Genomic DNA, 23,075 nt, shown 5'->3' on the forward strand with positions numbered 1-23,075 from the left:
CAACACTAAACTCAACGCTACCCCAAATCCCCAACACATCTCAACTCTAACCCAAATCACAAACATTCAACTCAGCTCTAACCTCAAATCCCCAATATTCAACTCAACTCTCCCCCAAATCCCCAACATTGTACTCAGCTCTAACCCCAAATCCCCAACAATCAACTCCATTCTACCCCAAATCACCAACACTAAACTCAACGCTACCCCAAATCCCCAACACTCAACTCAACTCTACCCCAGATTCCACACATTCAACTCAACTCTACCCCAAATCCACAACACTCAACTCAACGCTACCCCAGATTCCACACATTCAACTCAACTCTAACCCCAAATCCCCAACATTCAACTCAACTCTACCCCAAATCCCCAACATTCACACAACTCTTACCCAAATCCCCAACATTCAATTCAACTGTACCCCAAATCCCCAACATAAACTGAACTCGACCCCAAATCCCCAACATTCAACTCAACTCTGCCCCAAATCCCCAACATTCAACTCAACTCTACCCCAAATCCCCAACACTAGACTCAACTCTCTCCCAAATCCCCAACATTCATCTCAACTCTAACCCCAAATCCCCAACATTCAACACAACTCTACCCCAAATCCCCAACATTCAACTCAACTCTACCCCAAATCCCCAACAATCAACTCAACTCTCCCCCAAATCCCCAACATTCATCTCAACTCTACCCCAAATCCCCAACATTCAACTCAACTCTACCCCAAATCCACAACATTCAACACAACTCTAACCCAAATCCTCAACATTCATCTCAACTCTAACCCCAAATCCCCAACATTCAATTCAACTATACCCCAAATCCCCAACATTCAATTCAACTATACCCCAAATCCCCAACATTGAACTCAACTCCAACCCAAATCCCCAACATTCAACTCAATTCTACCTTAAATCCCCAACATTCAACTCAATTCTACTGCAAATCCCCAACACATCTCAACTCTACCCTAAATCCCCAACTTTCAACTCAACTCTACCGCAAATTCCACACATTCAACTCAACTCTACCCCAAATCCCCAACATTCATCTCATCTCTAACCCCAAATCCCAAACATTCAACTCCATTCTACCCCAAATCACCAACACTAAACTCAACGCTACCCCAAATCCCCAACACATCTCAACTCTCCCCCAAATCCCCAGCATTCTACTCAGCTCTAACCCCAAATCCCCAACAATCAACTCCATTCTACCCCAAATCACCAACACTAAACTCAACGCTACCCCAAATCCCCAACACATCTCAACTCTACCCTAAATCCCCAACTTTCAACTCAACTCTACCGCAAATTCCACACATTCAACTCAACTCTTCCCCAAATTCCCAATACTAAACTCAACTCTACCCCAAATCCCCAACAGTCAACTGGGCTCTCACCCAAATCCCCAAAATCAACTCAACTCTACCCCAAATCCCCAACATTCAACTCAACTCTACCCCAAATCCCCAACATTCATCTCAACTCTACCCCAAATCCCCAAAATCAACTCAATTCTAACCTCAAAGCCCCAACATTTAAATCAACTCTACCCCAAATCCCCAACATTCAACTCCTCTACCCCAAATCCCCAAAGTCAACTCGACTCTACCCCAAATCCCCAACACTAAACTCAACGCTACCCCAAATCCCCAACACATCTCAACTCTAACCCAAATCACAAACATTCAACTCAGCTCTAACCTCAAATCCCCAATATTCAACTCAACTCTCCCCCTAATCCCCAACATTCTACTCAGCTCTAACCCCAAATCCCCAACAATCAACTCCATTCTACCCCAAATCACCAACACTAAACTCAACGCTACCCCAAATCCCCAACACTCAACTCAACTCTACCCCAGATTCCACACATTCAACTCAACTCTACCCCAAATCCACAACACTCAACTCAACGCTACCCCAGATTCCACACATTCAACTCAACTCTAACCCCAAATCCCCAACATTCAACTCAACTCTACCCCAAATCCCCAACATTCACACAACTCTTACCCAAATCCCCAACATTCAATTCAACTGTACCCCAAATCCCCAACATAAACTGAACTCGACCCCAAATCCCCAACATTCAACTCAACTCTGCCCCAAATCCCCAACATTCAACTCAACTCTACCCCAAATCCCCAACACTAGACTCAACTCTCTCCCAAATCCCCAACATTCATCTCAACTCTAACCCCAAATCCCCAACATTCAACACAACTCTACCCCAAATCCCCAACATTCAACTCAACTCTACCCCAAATCCCCAACATTCAACTCAACTCTCCCCCAAATCCCCAACATTCATCTCAACTCTACCCCAAATCCCCAACATTCAACTCAACTCTACCCCAAATCCACAACATTCAACACAACTCTAACCCAAATCCCCAACATTCATCTCAACTCTAACCCCAAATCCCCAACATTCAATTCAACTATACCCCAAATCCCCAACATTCAATTCAACCATACCCCAAATCCCCAACATTCAACTCAACTCTACCCCAAATCCACAACATTCAACTCAATTCTACCTTAAATCCCCAACATTCAACTCAATTCTACTGCAAATCCCCAACACATCTCAACTCTACCCTAAATCCCCAACTTTCAACTCAACTCTACCGCAAATTCCACACATTCATCTCAACTCTACCCCAAATCCCCAACATTCATCTCATCTCTAACCCCAAATCCCAAACATTCAACTCCATTCTACCCCAAATCACCAACACTAAACTCAACGCTACCCCAAATCCCCAACACATCTCAACTGTAACCCAAATCACAAACATTCAACTCAGCTCTAACCTCAAATCCCCAATATTCAACTCAACTCTCCCCCAAATCCCCAACATTCTACTCAGCTCTAACCCCAAATCCCCAACAATCAACTCCATTCTACCCCAAATCACCAACACTAAACTCAACGCTACCCCAAATCCCCAACACATCTCAACTCTACCCTAAATCCCCAACTTTCAACTCAACTCTACCGCAAATTCCACACATTCAACTCAACTCTTCCCCAAATTCCCAATACTAAACTCAACTCTACCCCAAATCCCCAACAGTCAACTGGGCTCTCACCCAAATCCCCAAAATCAACTCAGCTCTACCCCAAATCCCCAACATTCAACTCAACTCTACCCCAAATCCCCAACATTCATCTCAACTCTACCCCAAATCCCCAAAATCAACTCAATTCTAACCTCAAAGCCCCAACATTTAAATCAACTCTACCCCAAATCCCCAACATTCAACTCCTCTACCCCAAATCCCCAAAGTCAACTCGACTCTACCCCAAATCCCCAACATTCATCTCAACCCTACCCCAAATCCCCAAAATCAACTCAATTCTAACCCCAAAGCCCCAACATTCAAATCAACTCTACCCCAAACCCCAACATTCAACTCATCTCTAACCCCAAATCCCCAACATTCAATTCAACTGTACCCCAAATCCCCAACATTCAATTCAACTATACCCCAAATCCCCAACATTCAACTCAACTCTAACCCAAATCCCCAACATTCATCTCAACTCTAACCCCAAATCCCCAACATACAACACAACTCTAACCCAAATCCCCAATACTAAACTCAACTCTACCCCAAATCCCCAACATTCAACTCAACTCTACCCCAAATCCCCAATACTAAACTCAACTCTACCCCAAATCCCCAACATTCAACTCAACTCTACCCTAAAACCCCAATACTAAACTCAACTCAACCCCAAATCCCAAACATTCAACTCAACTCTAATCCCAAATCCCCAACATTGAACTCAACTCTACCCCAGATTCCACACATTCAACTCAACTCTAACCCCAAATCCCCAACATTCAACTCAACTCTACCCCAAATCCCCAACATTCAACTCAACTCTAATCCCAAATCCCCAACATTGAACTCAACTCTACCCCAGATTCCACACATTCAACTCAACTCTAACCCCAAATCCCCAACATTCAACTCAACTCTAACCCAAATCCCCAACATTCATCTCAACTCTAACCCCAAATCCCCAACATACAACACAACTCTAACCCAAATCCCCAACACTAAACTCAACGCTACCCCAAATCCCCAACATTCAACTCAACTCCACCCCAAATCCCCAATACTAAACTCAACTCTACCCCAAATCCCCAACATTCAACTCAACTCTAATCCCAAATCCCCAACATTGAACTCAACCCTACCCCAGATTCCACACATTCAACTCAACTCTAACCCCAAATCCCCAACATTCAACTCAACTCTACCCCAAATCCCCAACATTCAACACAACTTTAACCCAAATCCCCAACATTCATCTCAACTCTACCACAAATTCCCAACATTCAACTCAACTCTCCCCCAAATCCCCAACATTCAACTCAACTCTACCCCAAATCCCCAACATTCAACTCAACTCTACCCCAAATCCCCAACACTAGACTCAACTCTCCCCCAAATGCCCAACATTCATCTCAACCCTAACCCCAAATCCCCAACATTCAACTCAACTCTACCCCAAATCCCCAACACTAAACCCAACTCAACCCCAAATCCCCAACATTCAACTCAACTCGACCCCAAATCCCCAACATTCAACACAACTCTACCCCAAATCCCTAGCATTCAACTCAACTCTAACACCAAATCCCTAACATTCAACTCAACTCGAACACCAAATCCCCAACATTCAACTCAACTCCAACCCCAAATCCCCAACATTCAACTCAACTCTACTCCAAATCCCCAACAATCAACTCAACTCTACCCCAAATCCCCAACATTCATCTAATCTCTAACCTCAAATCCCCAACATTCAACTCCACTCAACCCCAAATCCCCAACACTAGAAACTGGACCCAAAATCCCCAACATTCAACTCAACTCTACTACAAATCCCCAACATTCAACTCAACTCTAACCCAAATCACAAACATTCAACTCAGCTCTAACCTCAAATCCCCAATGTTCAACTCAACTCGAACACCAAATCCCCAACATTCAACTCAACTCCAACCCCAAATCCCCAACACTAAACTCAACTCTACTCCAAATCCCCAACAATCAACTCAACTCTACCCCAAATCCCCAACATTCATCTAATCTCTAACCTCAAATCCCCAACATTCAACTCCACTCAACCCCAAATCCCCAACACTAGAAACTGGACCCGAAATCCCCAACATTCAACTCAACTCTACTACAAATCCCCAACATTAAACTCAACTCTAACCCAAATCACAAACATTCAACTCAGCCCTAACCTCAAATCCCCAATATTCAACTCAACTCTCCCCCAAATCCCCAACATTCTACTCAACTCTAACCCCAAATCCCCAACATTCTACTCAATTCTAACCCCAAATCCCTAACAATCAACTCCATTCTACCCCAAATCACCAACACTAAACTCAACGCTACCCCAAATCCCCAACATATCTCAACTCTACCCTAAATCCCCAAAATTCTACTCAACTCTAACACCAAATCCCCAACTTTAAACTCAACTCTACCGCAAATTCCACACATTCAACTCAACTCTACCCCAAATTCCCAATACTAAACTCAACTCTACCCCAAATCCCAAACAGTCAACTGAACTCTCACCCAAATCCCCAAAATCAACTCAACTCTACCCCAAATCCCCAACATTCAACTCAACTCTACCCCAAACCCCCACCATTCATCTCAACTCTCCCCCAAATCCCCAACATCAACTCAATTCTAACCCCAAATCCCCAAAATCAACTCATCTCTACCCCAAATCCCCAACATTCATCTCAACGCTACCCCAAATCCCCCAAATCAACTCAACTCTACCCCAAATCCCCAACATTCAACTGAACTCTTTAAAATATATATACATTTAGAGTACCCAATTCATTTTTTCCAATTAAGGGACAATTTAGTGTGGCCAATCCACCTAACCTGTACATCTTTGGGCAGTGTGGGTGAAACCCACACAGAGACGAGGAGAATGTGCAAACTCCAGACGGACAGTGACCCAGAGCCAGGATCGCACCTGGGACCTCAGCGCCGTGAGGCAACAGGGCTAACCCACTGCGCCACCGTGCTGCCCCAACTCAACTCTAACCCAAAGTCGCCAGCAGTAAACGCAACTCTACCCCAAATCCACAACACTCAACACAACTCTACCCCAGATTCCACACATTCAACTCAACTCTACCCCAAATCCACAACACTCAACTCAACTCTACCCCAGATTCCACACATTCAACTCAACTCTAACCCCAAATCCCCAACATTCAACTCAACTCTACCCCAAATCCCCAACATTCACACAACTCTAACCCAAATCCCCAACATTCAATTCAACTGTACCCCAAATCCCCAACATAAACTGAACTCGACCCCAAATCCCCAACATTCAACTCAACTCTAACCCAAATCACAAACATTCAACTCAGCCCTAACCTCAAATCCCCAATATTCAACTCAACTCTCCCCCAAATCCCCAACATTCTACTCAACTCTAACCCCAAATCCCCAACATTCTACTCAATTCTAACCCCAAATCCCTAACAATCAACTCCATTCTACCCCAAATCACCAACACTAAACTCAACGCTACCCCAAATCCCCAACATATCTCAACTCTACCCTAAATCCCCAAAATTCTACTCAACTCTAACACCAAATCCCCAACTTTAAACTCAACTCTACCGCAAATTCCACACATTCAACTCAACTCTACCCCAAATTCCCAATACTAAACTCAACTCTACCCCAAATCCCAAACAGTCAACTGAACTCTCACCCAAATCCCCAAAATCAACTCAACTCTACCCCAAATCCCCAACATTCAACTCAACTCTACGCCAAACCCCAACCATTCATCTCAACTCTCCCCCAAATCCCCAACATCAACTCAATTCTAACCCCAAATCCCCAAAATCAACTCATCTCTACCCCAAATCCCCAACATTCATCTCAACGCTACCCCAAATCCCCCAAATCAACTCAACTCTACCCCAAATCCCCAACATTCAACTGAACTCTTTAAAATATATATACATTTAGAGTACCCAATTCATTTTTTCCAATTAAGGGACAATTTAGTGTGGCCAATCCACCTAACCTGTACATCTTTGGGCAGTGTGGGTGAAACCCACACAGAGACGGGGAGAATGTGCAAACTCCAGACGGACAGTGACCCAGAGCCAGGATCGCACCTGGGACCTCAGCGCCGTGAGGCAACAGGGCTAACCCACTGCGCCACCGTGCTGCCCCAACTCAACTCTAACCCAAAGTCGCCAGCAGTAAACGCAACTCTACCCCAAATCCACAACACTCAACACAACTCTACCCCAGATTCCACACATTCAACTCAACTCTACCCCAAATCCACAACACTCAACTCAACTCTACCCCAGATTCCACACATTCAACTCAACTCTAACCCCAAATCCCCAACATTCAACTCAACTCTACCCCAAATCCCCAACATTCACACAACTCTAACCCAAATCCCCAACATTCAATTCAACTGTACCCCAAATCCCCAACATAAACTGAACTCGACCCCAAATCCCCAACATTCAACTCAACTCTCCCCCAAATCCCCAACATTCAACTCAACTCTACCGCAAATCCCCAACATTCAACTCAACTCTACCCCAAATCCCCAACACTAGACTCAACTCTCCCCCAAATCCCCAACATTCATCTCAACTCTAACCCCAAATCCCCAACATTCAACACAACTCTACCCCAAATCCCCAACATTCAACTCAACTCTACCCCAAATCCCCAACATTCAACTCAACTCTCCCCCAAATCCCCAACATTCATCTCAACTCTACCCCAAATCCCCAACATTCAACTCAACTCTACCCCAAATCCCCAACATTCAACACAACTCTAACCCAAATCCCCAACATTCATCTCAACTCTAACCCCAAATCCCCAACATTCAATTCAACGATACCCCAAATCCCCAACATTCAATTCAACTATACCCCAAATCCCCAACATACAACACAACTCTAACCCAAATCCCCAACACTAAACTCAACTCTACCACAAATACCCCAAATCCCCAATACTAAACTCAACTCTACCCCAAATCCCCAACATTCAACTCAACCCCAAATCCCCAATACTAAACTCAACTCTACCCCAAATCCCCAACATTCAACTCTACTCTAACCCAAATCCCCAACATTCATCTCAACTCTAACCCCAAATCCCCAACATACAACACAACTCTAACCCAAATCCCCAACACTAAACTCAACTCTACCCCAAATCCCCAACATTCAACTCAACTCTACCCCAAATCCCCAATACTAAACTCAACTCTACCCCAAATCCCCAACATTCAACTCAACTCTAATCCCAAATCCCCAACATTGAACTCAACCCTACCCCAGATTCCACACATTCAACTCAACTCTAACCCCAAATCCCCAACATTCAACTCAACTCTACCCCAAATCCCCAACATTCAACACAACTTTAACCCAAATCCCCAACATTCATCGCAACTCTACCCAATATTCCCAACATTCAACTCAACTCTCCCCCAAATCCCCAACATTCAACTCAACTCTACCCCAAATCCCCAACATTCAACTCAACTCTACCCCAAATCCCCAACATTCAACTCAACTCTACCCCAAATCCCCAACATTCAACACAACTCTACCCCAAATCCCTAACATTCAACTCAACTCGAACACCAAATCCCTAACATTCAACTCAACTCGAACACCAAATCCCCAACATTCAACTCAACTCCAACCCCAAATCCCCAACATTCAACTCCACTCAACCCCAAATCCCCAACACTAGAAACTGGACCCGAAATCCCCAACATTCAACTCAACTCTACTACAAATCCCCAACATTCAACTCAACTCTAACCCAAATCACAAACATTCAACTCAGCTCTAACCTCAAATCCCCAATGTTCAACTCAACTCTTCCCCAAATCCCCAACATTCAACTCAACTCCAACCCCAAATCCCCAACACTAAACTCAACTCTACTCCAAATCCCCAACAATCAACTCAACTCTGCCCCAAATCCCCAACATTCATCTAATCTCTAACCTCAAATCCCCAACATTCAACTCCACTCAACCCCAAATCCCCAACACTAGAAACTGGACCCGAAATCCCCAACATTCAACTCAACTCTACTACAAATCCCCAACATTCAACTCAACTCTAACCCAAATCACAAACATTCAACTCAGCTCTAACCTCAAATCCCCAATATTCAACTCAACTCTCCCCCAAATCCCCAACATTCTACTCAACTCTAACCCCAAATCCCCAACATTCTACTCAATTCTAACCCCAAATCCCTAACAATCAACTCCATTCTACCCCAAATCACCAACACTAAACTCAACGCTACCCCAAATCCCCAACATATCTCAACTCTACCCTAAATCCCCAAAATTCTACTCAACTCTAACACCAAATCCCCAACTTTAAACTCAACTCTACCGCAAATTCCACACATTCAACTCAACTCTACCCCAAATTCCCAATACTAAACTCAACTCTACCCCAAATCCCAAACAGTCAACTGAACTCTCTCCCAAATCCCCAAAATCAACTCAACTCTACCCCAAATCCCCAACATTCAACTCAACTCTACCCCAAACCCCCACCATTCATCTCAACTCTACCCCAAATCCCCCAAATCAACTCAACTCTACCCCAAATCCCCAACATTCAACTGAACTCTTTAAAATATATATACATTTAGAGTACCCAATTCATTTTTTCCAATTAAGGGACAATTTAGTGTGGCCAATCCACCTAACCTGCACATCTTTGGGTAGTGTGGGTGAAACCCACACAGAGACGGGGAGAATGTGCAAATTCCAGACGGACAGTGACCCAGAGCCATGATCGCACCTGGGACCTCAGCGCCGTGAGGCAACAGGGCTAACCCACTGCGCCACCGTGCTGCCCCAACTCAACTCTAACCCAAAGTCGCCAGCAGTAAACTCAACTCTACCCCAAATCCACAACACTCAACACAACTCTACCCCAGATTCCACACATTCAACTCAACTCTACCCCAAATCCACAACACTCAACTCAACTCTACCCCAGATTCCACACATTCAACTCAACTCTAACCCCAAATCCCCAACATTCAACTCAACTCTACCCCAAATCCCCAACATTCACACAACTCTAACCCAAATCCCCAACATTCAATTCAACTGTACCCCAAATCCCCAACATAAACTGAACTCGACCCCAAATCCCCAACATTCAACTCAACTCTCCCCCAAATCCCCAACATTCAACTCAACTCTACCCCAAATCCCCAACATTCAACTCAACTCTACCCCAAATCCCCAACACTAGACTCAACTCTCCCCCAAATCCCCAACATTCATCTCAACTCTAACCCCAAATCCCCAACATTCAACACAACTCTACCCCAAATCCCCAACATTCAACTCAACTCTACCCCAAATCCCCAACATTCAACTCAACTCTCCCCCAAATCCCCATCATTCATCTCAACTCTACCCCAAATCCCCAACATTCAATTCAACTCTACCCCAAATCCCCAACATTCAACACAACTCTAACCCAAATCCCCAACATTCATCTCAACTCTAACCCCAAATCCCCAACATTCAATTCAATGATACCCCAAATCCCCAACATTCAATTCAACTATACCCCAAATCCCCAACATACAACACAACTCTAACCCAAATCCCCAACACTAAACTCAACTCTACCCCAAATCCCCAACATTCAACTCAACTCTACCCCAAATCCCCAATACTAAACTCAACTCTACCCCAAATCCCCAACATTCAACTCAACTCTACCCCAAATCCCCAATACTAAACTCAACTCTACCCCAAATCCCCAACATTCAACTCTACTCTAACCCAAATCCCCAACATTCATCTCAACTCTAACCCCAAATCCCCAACATACAACACAACTCTAACCCAAATCCCCAACACTAAACTCAACTCTACCCCAAATCCCCAACATTCAACTCAACTCTACCCCAAATCCCCAATACTAAACTCAACTCTACCCCAAATCCCCAACATTCAACTCAACTCTACCCCAAATCCCCAATACTAAACTCAACTCTACCCCAAATCCCCAACATTCAACTCAACTCTAACCCCAAATCCCTAACATTGAACTCAACTCTACCCCAAATCCCCAATACTAAACTCAACTCTACCCCAAATCCCCAACATTCAACTCAACTCTACCCCAAATCCCCAATCCTAAACTCAACTCTACCCCAAATCCCCAACATTCAACTCAACTCTACCCCAAATCCCCAATACTAAACTCAACTCTACCCCAAATCCCCAACATTCAACTCAACTCTAATCCCAAATCCCTAACATTGAACTCAACTCTACCCCAGATTCCACACATTCAACTCAACTCTAACCCCAAATCCCCAACATTCAACACAACTCTAACCCAAATCCCCAACATTCATCTCAACTCTACCCCAAATCCCCAACATTCACACAACTCTAACCCAAATCCCCAACATTCATCTCAACTCTAACCCCAAATCCCCAACATTCAATTCAACTGTACCCCAAATCCCCAACATAAACTGAACTCAACCCCAAATCCCCAACATTCAACTCAACTCTCCCCCAAATCCCCAACATTCAACTCAACTCTACCCCAAATCGCCAACATTCAACTCAACTCTACCCCAAATGCCCAACACTAGACTCAACTCTCCCCCTAAACCCCAACATTCATCTCAACTCTATCCCCAAATCCCCAACATTCAACACAACTCTACCCCAAATCCCCAACATTCAACTCAACTCTACCCCAAATCCCCAACATTCAACTCAACTCTCCCCCAAATCCCCAACATTCATCTCAACTCTACCCCAAATCCCCAACATTCAACTCAACTCTACCCCAAATCCACAACATTCAACTCAACTCTAACCCAAATCTCCAACATTCATCTCAACTCTAACCCCAAATCCCCAACATACAACACAACTCTAACCCAAATCCCCAACACTAAACTCAACTCTACCCCAAATCCCCAACATTCAACTCAACTCTACCCCAAATCCCCAATACTAAACTCAACTCTACCCCAAATCCCCAACATTCAACTCAACTCTACCCCAAATCCCCAATACTAAACTCAACTCTACCCCAAATCCCCAACATTCAACTCAACTCTAATCCCAAATCCCCAACATTCAACTCAACTCTACCCCAAATCCCCAACATTCAACTCAACTCTCCCCCAAATCCCCAACATTCAACTCAACTCTCCCCCAAATCCACAACATTCATCTCAACTCTACCCCAAATCCCCAACATTCAACTCAACTCTACCCCAAATCCACAACATTCAACTCAACTCTAACCCAAATCTCCAACATTCATCTCAACTCTAACCCCAAATCCCCAACATACAACACAACTCTAACCCAAATCCCCAACACTAAACTCAACTCTACCCCAAATCCCCAACATTCAACTCAACTCTACCCCAAATCCCCAATACTAAACTCAACTCTACCCCAAATCCCCAACATTCAACTCAACTCTGCCCCAAATCCCCAATACTAAACTCAACTCTACCCCAAATCCCCAACATTCAACTCAACTCTCCCCCAAATCCCCAACATTCAACTCAACTCTAACCCCAAATCCCCAATACTAAAGTCAACTCTGCCCCAGATCCCCAACACTAAACTCAACTCTACCCCAAATGCCCAACATTCAACTCAACTCCACCCCAAATCCCCAACACTAAACTCAACTCTGCCCCAAATCCCCAACATTCAACTCTACTCTAACCCGAAATCCCCAACATTCAATGCAACACTCACCCAAATCCCCAACATGCATCTCACCTCTACCTCTTTCTGTGTCTCGGTGTCCTATTCTATTGGCTATTCTCTGCTTGGAACACCTTGCATCATGTTACTCTGTTCTATTAATGCAAATTTTGCTGGTTCTCATTGCATATATTTTGCCAAATCCTCACCTGCTATCCATGATTTTCCATTATTTATATCATGCCTGTTAGGATCAAAAATACTTTTAAGCTTGTGAAGTCCTCTTTAATGTAGTAATCAATTTTCACACAGTCAGTTCCTCCAAACTGTAGTGAGATAATGAACAGATAATCTTTTTTTTGCGATGTTGACTGGGTAGAATATTCCTACACCTCCTCCAAATATTGGCCGTAGAATCGTTTTAGTGCCCTAAGGTGGCTGAAGGGGTCTTGGTTTAATGTCACATCTGAAACACGGCACGTCTAACTATGCTTCCTCAGTATTGCACCACCAAGAGCAATAGTCTAGATTTGGCAATTGAGTTCCTAGAGTTGGATTCGAACCGGCAACTCAGACCTACCGGCTGAGCCACCACCCACGCTGTGCCTTTTTGCTCTTTTTCCCTTTACCCAGGAGGTTTTGCGTCAAGCAGTGTTCCCGCTGCCACCTGGGAATCCCGGCCTCGGAGATGGTGATGCGGGCGAAGGAGGAGGTTTACCACGTCAGCTGTTTCACGTGCGCCATCTGTGGCGAGGCGCTGGTGACGGGCGACCTCTTCGGCACGCGGCAGGGCCTGGTGTACTGCCAGGCCCACTTTCAGCTGCTGTGTCGGGAGGAGGATGAGGCCAGGCTGATGGACGGCCTGACGGAGCTGGCCTTCCGGGTCGACGAGGGAGTCACGATGACCCATGGGGACAGTGACTGGGTCACGCGGAGGGGCAGTGCCCGCAAGAGAAGAGGCAGCAAATTCCACACCGAGGAAGATGACTTGAATCTAGGTTTGTTTCACTGATGCCCTTTTTAACCTCATGCTTGTAAATATTTGTGATTGACTATATTTAAAAGGAATCTTGGGAAGTGGACCGGAGAGGCATTACTGCATGTATTCAATTATTGCCAGATAGTTAATGTCATTCCTATATTTAAGAAAGGGGACAGAAAGTGTCCAGGGTGTTGTGGACCTGTCAGCTTCACATTAATGGTCGGAAAAATAATGGAGAGAACAGGGCATCTGAAATGAGAAATATTATCATGAATAGTCAGCACGGATTACTAAAGAGATACTCTTACTTGACCGATTGTATTGAATGTTTAGAGGAGGTAACAGAGAGAAGATAATGATAACGCAGCGGATGTAATCTATCTGGATTTTCAGAAGGCTTTTGACATGATGCCCCATAATAGACTCATAGGGTCAGCGATTGGGGATCAGGGGACGAGTGGCAGAATGATTGGCAGCTAGCTTCAAGACAGAAAGGACAGGGTGGGAGCAAAGGGGTGTTTTTCAGAATGGCAGAAGGTGGGAAGTGATGTTCCTCAAGGATAACTGCAGGGACCACGGACATTCCCCGTTAACACCAACCATTTGGACTTTGGAATGAAAAGCACAATTTGCGGATGACACCAAATTGGCGGGAGTTGGGAGCAGCGGTGGGGGTGCGGGGTTAATCAATACAGGGGAGATCTGAAACAAACTCAGGAGAACATCAATAACCTTGTTGAATGGGCAGCTGTAATTAAAGACAGATAAATGTGAGGCAGTCGGTTTTGGCAGGAAGAATGGGAGGTCAATTGTTCCGTGGGAGGTGCAGGTCTTGGTGAGTTAGAGGATCAAAGGGAACTCGGTACAATTAGAATAACTAAAAACTGCGCCAGAGGTCAGCAAGATCAGCAAGGGTTTATCGCTGGAGGAATAGAATTGTAAAGTAGGGAAGTTATTCCTTGTTTAGACCACACCTCGGAGCACTGGATGCAGTGTGTATTGTAAAATACATTATTCAAAGGATATAATGACACTGGAGAGGGTGCAGAACAGGTTACAAGAATGATACCAGAACTACGTGGATATACACATCAGGAAAGGATCGACAGGCCACGTCACTTTTCTCTCAAGGGGTGACAAAGAGAGATCTTTGAAATAATGAAAGGTTTTGATTGAGAGGACACCGAGAGAATGTTGCCTCTTATGGGGAAGAACATAACGAGAGATCATCGATATCAGATAGTCACCAAGAAAGTAAATAGGGAATTCAGAAGAAACCATGTTCCCAGAGTGGTGAGTATGTCTGGTCTATATATGTGACTTTAGGCCCACACCCCATGGGAGTTCATTCATTTGCCCTCTGAAATAGCCCAGGGATCCACTCGGTTGTAGCAAATCAAATTAGAGGGGTATAGGAAGTGCTAAATTAGGAGAGCAAAAAGAGGACATGAAAAACACTGGTGGCCAAAATAAAGGAAAATTCCATGACATTTTGTAAGCATATTAAGGGCAAAAGGGTAACCAGGAAAAAAATTGGGCCTGTTAGAGGCAAAAGCGGCAATCTACGTGTGGAGCCAAAAGACATAGGTGAGGTATTAAATAAATATTTTGTAAATGCGTTCACTATGGGGAAGGCTGATATAGGTATGGAAAAGACAGGGGACTGTGCTATAATTGAACAGATTAGAATTGAGAGGGAGAAGGTGTTCTATGCGCTTAAAAGTGGATAAACTGCCAGGCCCAGATGAGATCTGTTCTGGGAGGCAAGGGAGGAGATTTCAGGGGCTCTGACGCTAAATTTTCAATCCTTTCTGGTCACAGGAGAGTTGGAAGAGGACTGGAGGACAGCTAATCTGGTAGCATTATTCAAGAAGGCAAGTAGGGATACAACAGTTCATTACTGGACAGTGAGTCTAACATCAGTTGTTGGGAAATTATGGGAAGAATTTCTGAGGGACAGGATGAATCTCACTTGGGGAGTCAAGGATTAATCCAGGATAGTCAGTATGGTTTTGTCAAAGGGAGATTATGACTAACAAATTTGGTTGAATTTATCGAGGAGGTGATTAGGAGCCAGAGTGTTTTCATTGACTGGCAAGACTGTGTTACCTCCCGTTGTTCCTCTCCACGTGCGTTCTGTGATTCTGCGTAAGGTGTTGTTTCCATCTTGTGGTTTCAGTCTGTCCCGAGGTGGAGCAGAATCTGGAGGAGCCTCGGTACTGCGGGCAACAGAAGGCAAAACGCATCCGTACCTGCTTCAAGCACCACCAACTGCGCACCATGGAGTCTTACTTTGCAGTCAAACACAACCCGGACGGGAAGGACTGGGAGCAGCTCTCCAAGAAGACTGGCCTTCCCAAACGAGTCCTCCAGGTGAGAACAGCTCACAAACTCTGGTTACCCAGCCCCCAGGCAATGCAATACTTAACGCACGGCAGAAAGTTAGCTTGACTATGTAGCAAGCAACGTTAGGGTCTCTATTGAAACGAGATTGGAGTACAGGGGTAAAGTAGTCAAGGCAAAATACTGCAGATGCTGGAATCGGGAGCGGAAAATACTGGAAAACCTCCGCAGGTCTGGCTGTATCTGTGGAGAGAGAAAAGTCCGTACGACTCTTCGTCCAAGCTAAAGTAGTCTTATCACAATTGTACAGTTTGCGTGAGACCATGGGCGCGATTCTCCGACCCTCCACCGGGTCGGAGAATCGCCGGGAGCCGGCGTGAATCCCGCCCCCGCCGTGTCCCAAATTCTCCGCCACCGGAGATTCGGCGGGGGCGGGAATTGTGCCGCGCCAGTCGGCGGAAATCGCGCCGGTCGGCGGGCCCACCCCTGGTGATTCTCCGGTCCACGATGGGCCGAAGTCCCGCCCCTGTCAACCCACGCCAGCCGGCGTGGATTGAACCACCTTTCGAATGGCGGGACAAGGCGGCGCGGGCGGGCTCCGGGGTCCTGGGGGGGGCGTGGGGCGATTTGGCCCCGGGGGGTGCCCCCACGGTGGCCTGGCCCGCGATCGGGGCCCAGCGATCCGCGGGCGGGCCTGTGCCGTGGGGGCACTCTTTTCCTTCCGTCTTCGCCATGGTCTTCACTATGGCGGAGGTGGAAGAGACCCCCTCCACTGCGCATGCGCGGGGATGCCGTGAGCGGCCGCTGACGCTCCCGCGCATTCGTTGCCCGGCGAAGTCATTTCCGCGCCAGCTGGCGGGGCGGAAATCAGTCTGGCTCGGGCCTAGCCCCTCAAGGTGAGGGCTCGGCCCCTCAAGCTGCGGAGAATTCCGCACCTTTGGGGCGGCGCGATGACGGACTGATTTGCGCCGTATTTGCCGCCGGTCGGTGGACATCGCGCCGATTGCGGACAATCCTGCCCCATATCTGGAATCCTGTGGGCAGTTTTGATCTCCACATTTAAGAAAGGATATTTGTGTTGGAAATGGTGCAGGGCATGTTCAGTAGATTGGTCCCTGGGAGGAGGTTTTTTTCCCGATGATGTGTGGCTGGCTCAATTGGGTTGGAATTCTCTGGAGTTTAGAAAAACGAGAGACAATCTCATTGAAATGTACAACAGTCTGAAGTGGATACGGAGAGATTGTTCCCTCCTGGCCGGGGAGCAGGAAACACCAGGGGTGGATACGGAGAGACTGTTCCCTCCTGGCCGGGGACTAGGAAACACCAGGGGTGGATACGGAGAGATTGTTCCCTCCTGGCCGGGGAGCAGGAAACACCAGGGCGCCTGTCAGGACAAGGGTCGATCATTTAGGACTGCGATGAGGAGAAATCACTTCATTCAGGATTACCTCATTACCGGGCAGGTGAAAGGGCTGGGAGAGGGAGGAGCACGGGCAGGGGGAGGGGGAGGGGCAGTGGCAGGGGGAGGGGGAGGGGCAGGGGCAGGGGAGGAGCACGGGCAGGGGAGGAGCACGGGCAGGGGAGATGCAGAGGCAGGGCAGATGGTGCAGGGGTGGGGATGGGGAACGGGCAGTGGAAGGGCAGGCTGAGTGGCAGGGGAGGAGCATGGCGAGCAGCGGGGCATATGTATGGCAGGCGAGGAGCAGTCTGGGTGCCAAGGAGGGGCAGAGGCGGGGCGAGGGCACGGGATGAGCAGAGGTGGGGAAGGGTGGATGTGCGGGGCGAGGGAAGGGGCTGCGAGGGTGGATTGGGGCGAGGGAAGGGGCTGCGAGGGTGGATTGGGGCGAGGGAAGGGGCTGCGAGGGTGGATTGGGGCGAGGGAAGGGGCTGCGAGGGTGGATGTGCGGGGCGAGGGAAGGGGCTGCGAGGGTGGATTGGGGCGAGGGAAGGGGCTGTGAAATGGGTTGTTCCTGCCCGATGGGTAGATGTTTATTTGTCCCCTTTTAACTGTTTGTAGGTTTGGTTTCAGAATGCTCGGGCTAAGCTGCGGAAAAGCCTCCTGCAGGAGGAGAATACGGACAGCGACACTGTGTCAGACCCGCACGAGCTGCCTCACTCCCCGTCGGTGGCGGCCCAGCAAAACACCGGAGCCCTGGGGCCCCCCAGTCCCCTCTTCTCCACTCCCAGTGGCACTTCACCCTGCCCCCAGCCGACCAGGCCTACCATGGCTCCCATCTTTCTGAACTTCGACCCCATGGAGCCTCCTGACTCACTCCAGACAATCGACCGCTCCAACTTGTGCTAAGGGTGATTTTCCAAGGACACGGTGACCCCCACCAAAAAAAAAACACTTCCCGTGGGATCTCGGCACAGCTGTACTGGGAAGCGGCTCTCGGGAGAGGCTATTTTTGGGAATATGTATTGACACATTTGAAAGGGAAAAGCTAGATTAGCATGTGAGGGAGAAAGGAATAGAAGGATATGGAGGTAGAGTGAGATAAAGTGAGGAAGGAGGCTTATGACCAGTTGGGCTGAATGGCCTGTTTCGGTGCTGTACTCAATTTAACACATTGTAACTGAAGGGGTTAGGACCCAATATACTGAGACTTGCTGCTTGGGAATTAATGGTCCACACGCAGCAAGTCCCACCCTCCAGATTGACATACATCGCGAAGATAAGATCATGGAGGGTTTGGGATGAGGCAACAATTGCTTCCTCTCCTGTTGGGCTGTTGAGGCACCTGGCTCCCAATCACTTCAAGGACTCTCTCTTTGCCCCTCCTGCAAGGCTTCGCACAACGGGCCGGATTTATCTTGGGGCCGGTTTGGGATCGTCCCAATGCTGCCCGGGTACTATGCCAATCAGACGCCTACCGCCAGGATACCAAGCCTCCCGCGATTGCCCAGGTGGTCCCAGCCATGAAAGCTCCATCTTCAGGATAACGCTGTGGGCAACTCGAGAGAGAGAAAGAGAGAGAGAGCAATCTTCAGGGAAGACATCACACACGGAAATATTCATTTTGTTTCAGTTGCTTTTAACAGTTCTGTTCATCGGTTATAAAATACTGGTAGCTGCAGCAGGGCGGAACTCTGCTGGAGCGAGTGAGGTAATTGAAGACAGGAATACAAGGTCCAAAAGACTTCCAGCAACCTTCCCGCCAGAGCTTAGTTCTCCTGGTCATCAGTCTCTTCCGATCTGTGTTTGGTATCGAGTTGATGCCAAACCTTTGTCCCCCTGTAGATCGAGCTTAAACTTTGCTGGAAAGTGACTGGACTTGTAAAATAAGTGGTTTAAATTTCTGTATTAGAGAGCTGTAAGCAATCAGTGTTATAATATATCACACACTAAAATTGGGAGTTATGGAAACATGTTGATTTTACTGAGATACCTTATAGACAAAGAGGGAGCGAGCTTGTTTATTAAAGGAGTAAGATTGATTGGGGTATTAGAGAGATAGATTACAGAACCCCTCTTTTAGAAAGAACTGTCCCATAATATATTGGGCTTTTAGTGTGATAGATTTTAGCAAGAGAGTGAGAGCGTTCCTTTAAGAAATAAAGCTGTCGTAGGATTTGCTGGGGTCTTTGTGAGATAACCTCAGGGAGCTGGAGTACCTCTTTGTTAATCGAGCTGTCGTATGCGTCATTGTGATCTTAGTGAGATAGTTTATAGAGAGAGAGAGGGCCCTTATTAAAGGGCATTGCAGTAAGACATCCTAGGGTCAAAGTGGGATTTCATAGAGAGAGAGAGTACCCTTTCTTAGAAAGAGCTGTCTTGCGATCTATTGGGATCAGAGTGAAATAGGTTATAGAGAGAGTGCCCGAGTTCTTATAAGAGAGGGATGAAGTAATATTTATCAGTGTTTCAGAGTGATACCTGATAGAGATAGAGGGCCCATTTATTAGAACAGTAGAACAATGTGTTGGGGTCTTTCTGAAGTAAAGCAAAAAGCTGTAGTAAAGTGTATTGGGCTTTTAGTGTGCACATTATAGAGAATTATTGTAAGATGCCTCTTGATCAGGGAAGGCTGTACTCCGATGCACTGGGAACTTGCCGAGATTCAATGGATAGAGAAAAGTATGACAGTGCCTTGGAAATTGGGCACTTTCCCCAGGTCAGTCTCTACTTTTGGTGAGTGACTGTGGGAATCTTCAGAGTAAACAACCATATATTCAGAACTGGCCTTCCCCCGCTCTGGGACTGGGTGGGACAGTGGGTCAGACACTGTCCCTTCCCCCTCTGGGACTGGGTGAGACAGTGGGTCAGACACTGTCCTTTCCCCCTCTGGGACTGGGTGGGACAGTGGGTCAGACACTGTCCTTTCCCCCTCTGGGACTGGGTGGGACAGTGGGTCAGACACTGTCCCTTCCCCCTCTGGGACTGGGTGGGACAGTGGGTCAGACACTGTCCTTTCCCCCTCTGGGACTGGGTGGGACAGTGGGTCAGACACTGTCCCTTCCCCCTCTGGGACTGGGTGAGACAGTGGGTCAGACACTGTCCTTTCCCCCTCTGGGACTGGGTGGGACAGCGGGTCAGACACTGTCCTTTCCCCCTCTGGGACTGGGTGGGACAGTGGGTCAGAGACTGTCCTTTCCCCCTCTGGGACTGGGTGGGACAGTGGGTCAGACACTGTCCTTTCCCCCTCTGGGACTGGGTGGGACAGTGGGTCAGACACTGTCCTTTCCCCCTCTGGGACTGGGTGGGACTGTGGGTCAGACACTGTCCTTTCCCCCTCTGGGAGTGTGTGGGACAGTGGGTCAGACACTGTCCTTTCCCCCTCTGGGACTGGGTGGGACAGTGGGTCAGACTCTGTCCTTTCCCCCTCTGGGACTGGGTGGGACAGTGGGTCAGACACAGTCCTTTCCCCATCTGGATGGGACAATGGGTCAGACACTGTCCTTTCCCCCTCTGGGACTGTGTGGGACAGTGGGTCAGACACTGTCCTTTCCCCCTCTGGGACTGGGTGGGACAGTGGGTCAGACACTGTCCTTTCCCCATCTGGATGGGAAAATGGGTCAGACACTGTCCTTTCCCCCTCTGGGACTGGGTGGGACAGTGGGTCAGACACTGTCCTTTCCCCATCTGGATGGGACAATGGGTCAGACACTGTCCTTTCCTCCTCTGGGACTGGGTGGGACAGTGGGTCAGACACTGTCCTTTCCCCATCTGGATGGGAAAATGGGTCAGACACTGTCCTTTCCCCCTCTGGGACTGGGTGGGACAATGGGTCAGACACTGTCCTTTCCCCCTCTGGGACTGGGTGGGACAGTGGGTCAGACACTGTCCTTTCCCCCTCTGGGACTGGGTGGGACAGTGGGTCAGACACTGTCCTTTCCCCCTCTGGGACTGGGTGGGACAGTGGGTCAGACACTGTCCTTTCCCCCTCTGGGACTGGGTGGGACAGTGGGTCAGACACTGTCCTTTCCCCCTCTGGGACTGGGTGGGACAATGGGTCAGACACTGTCCTTTCCCCCTCTGGGACTGGGTGGGACAGTGGGTCAGACACTGTACTTTCCCCCTCTGGGACTGGGTGGGACAGTGGGTCAGACGCTGTCCTTTCCCCCTCTGGGACTGGGTGGGACAGTGAGTCAGACGCTGTCCTTTCCCCCTCTGGGACTGGGTGGGACAGTGGGTCAGACACTGTCCTTTCCCCCTCTGGGACTGGGTGGGACAGTGGGTCAGACACTGTCCTTTCCCCCTCTGGGACTGGGTGGGACAGTGAGTCAGACGCTGTCCTTTCCCCCTCTGGGACTGGGTGGGACAGTGAGTCAGACGCTGTCCTTTCCCCCTCTGGGACTGGGTGGGACAGTGGGTCAGACACTGTCCTTTCCCTCTCTGGGACTGTGTGGGACAGTGAGTCAGATGCTGTCCTTTCCCCCTCTGTGACTGGGTGGGACAGTGGGTCAGACACTGTCCTTTCCCCCTCTGGGACTGGGTGGGACAGTGAGTCAGACGCTGTCCTTTCCCCCTCTGGGACTGGGTGGGACAGTGGGTCAGACACTGTCCTTTCCCTCTCTGGGACTGGGTGGGACAGTGAGTCAGACGCTGTCCTTTCCCCCTCTGGGACTGGGTGGGACAGTGGGTCAGACGCTGTTCTCTGTTCCTTCGGCAATGCAACAAAAGCAAACTGCTCAGGCAAAGATCTGCTCACTTACTTGGCTGATGTATTCATTTATTTGAGATCTTTTCCAGGATAAATATGTGTCTGACCTCATTCCAAAAACTGCCCCTCATGTCTTTCCACTGATAATCCAATTCACAGGGACAACAGTGAGAGCAGCAATGGGCAAAGCAAATGGCCCATTGATACAGTACTGAGGTTGCATTCACCCAGTCAGCACTCAGTCACACGTACTGACAGAACCTGGTAACACTGTAACAGACAACACTCCGTCATCTTGTAAGAGACAACACCTAGTCACATTGTGCAGAGAGCACCTGATAATACTCTTAACAGACAACACTCAGTCATCCTGTAAGAGATAACACTGTAACAGACAGACAGCACCGAGTGATACTGCAATAGACAACACTCAGTCACACTGTAACAGACAGCACCCAGTCAGAGTGTAACAGATAACACTCAGTCACTCAGTACAGAAAACATTGAATCACATTGTATAGGCAACAGTCAGTCATACACTTACAGACATCAGCAAGTCTGACTGTAGAGACAGCACTCAGACAATAACAGGTAACAGTCACACTGTAATAGACAGCACCGAGTCAGAGTGTAACAGACAATACCCAGTCATAGTGTAACAGGCAACACCCAGTCATACTAACAGACAGCACCTAGTCATACTGTAACATGCAACATTCAGTTATCCTGGAACAGATAGCACTCAGTCACACTGTAAGAGGCAGCACCCAGTCACACTGTAACAGGCAGCATCCAGTCAGTCTGTAACAGAC

General features: G+C 47.7%; 1 protein-coding gene across 1 annotated transcript in view; it reads left to right on the top strand.

Moving 5' to 3' along the window:
- Positions 1–18,464, top strand: part of LOC140389153 (LIM/homeobox protein Lhx9-like) — a 61,455-nt gene extending 42,991 nt beyond the window's left edge. The window contains exons 3-5 of the mRNA XM_072473312.1: positions 13,468–13,832; positions 15,996–16,189; positions 18,177–18,464. Coding sequence (XP_072329413.1) covers positions 13,468–13,832; positions 15,996–16,189; positions 18,177–18,464 — 847 coding nt within the window. The remainder of the gene's footprint in view (positions 1–13,467; positions 13,833–15,995; positions 16,190–18,176) is intronic.
- The last annotated feature ends 4,611 nt before the right edge of the window (positions 18,465–23,075 follow it).

The sequence above is a fragment of the Scyliorhinus torazame genome, chromosome 14 (assembly GCF_047496885.1).
Source record: "Scyliorhinus torazame isolate Kashiwa2021f chromosome 14, sScyTor2.1, whole genome shotgun sequence".
Lineage (NCBI taxonomy): Eukaryota > Metazoa > Chordata > Chondrichthyes > Carcharhiniformes > Scyliorhinidae > Scyliorhinus > Scyliorhinus torazame.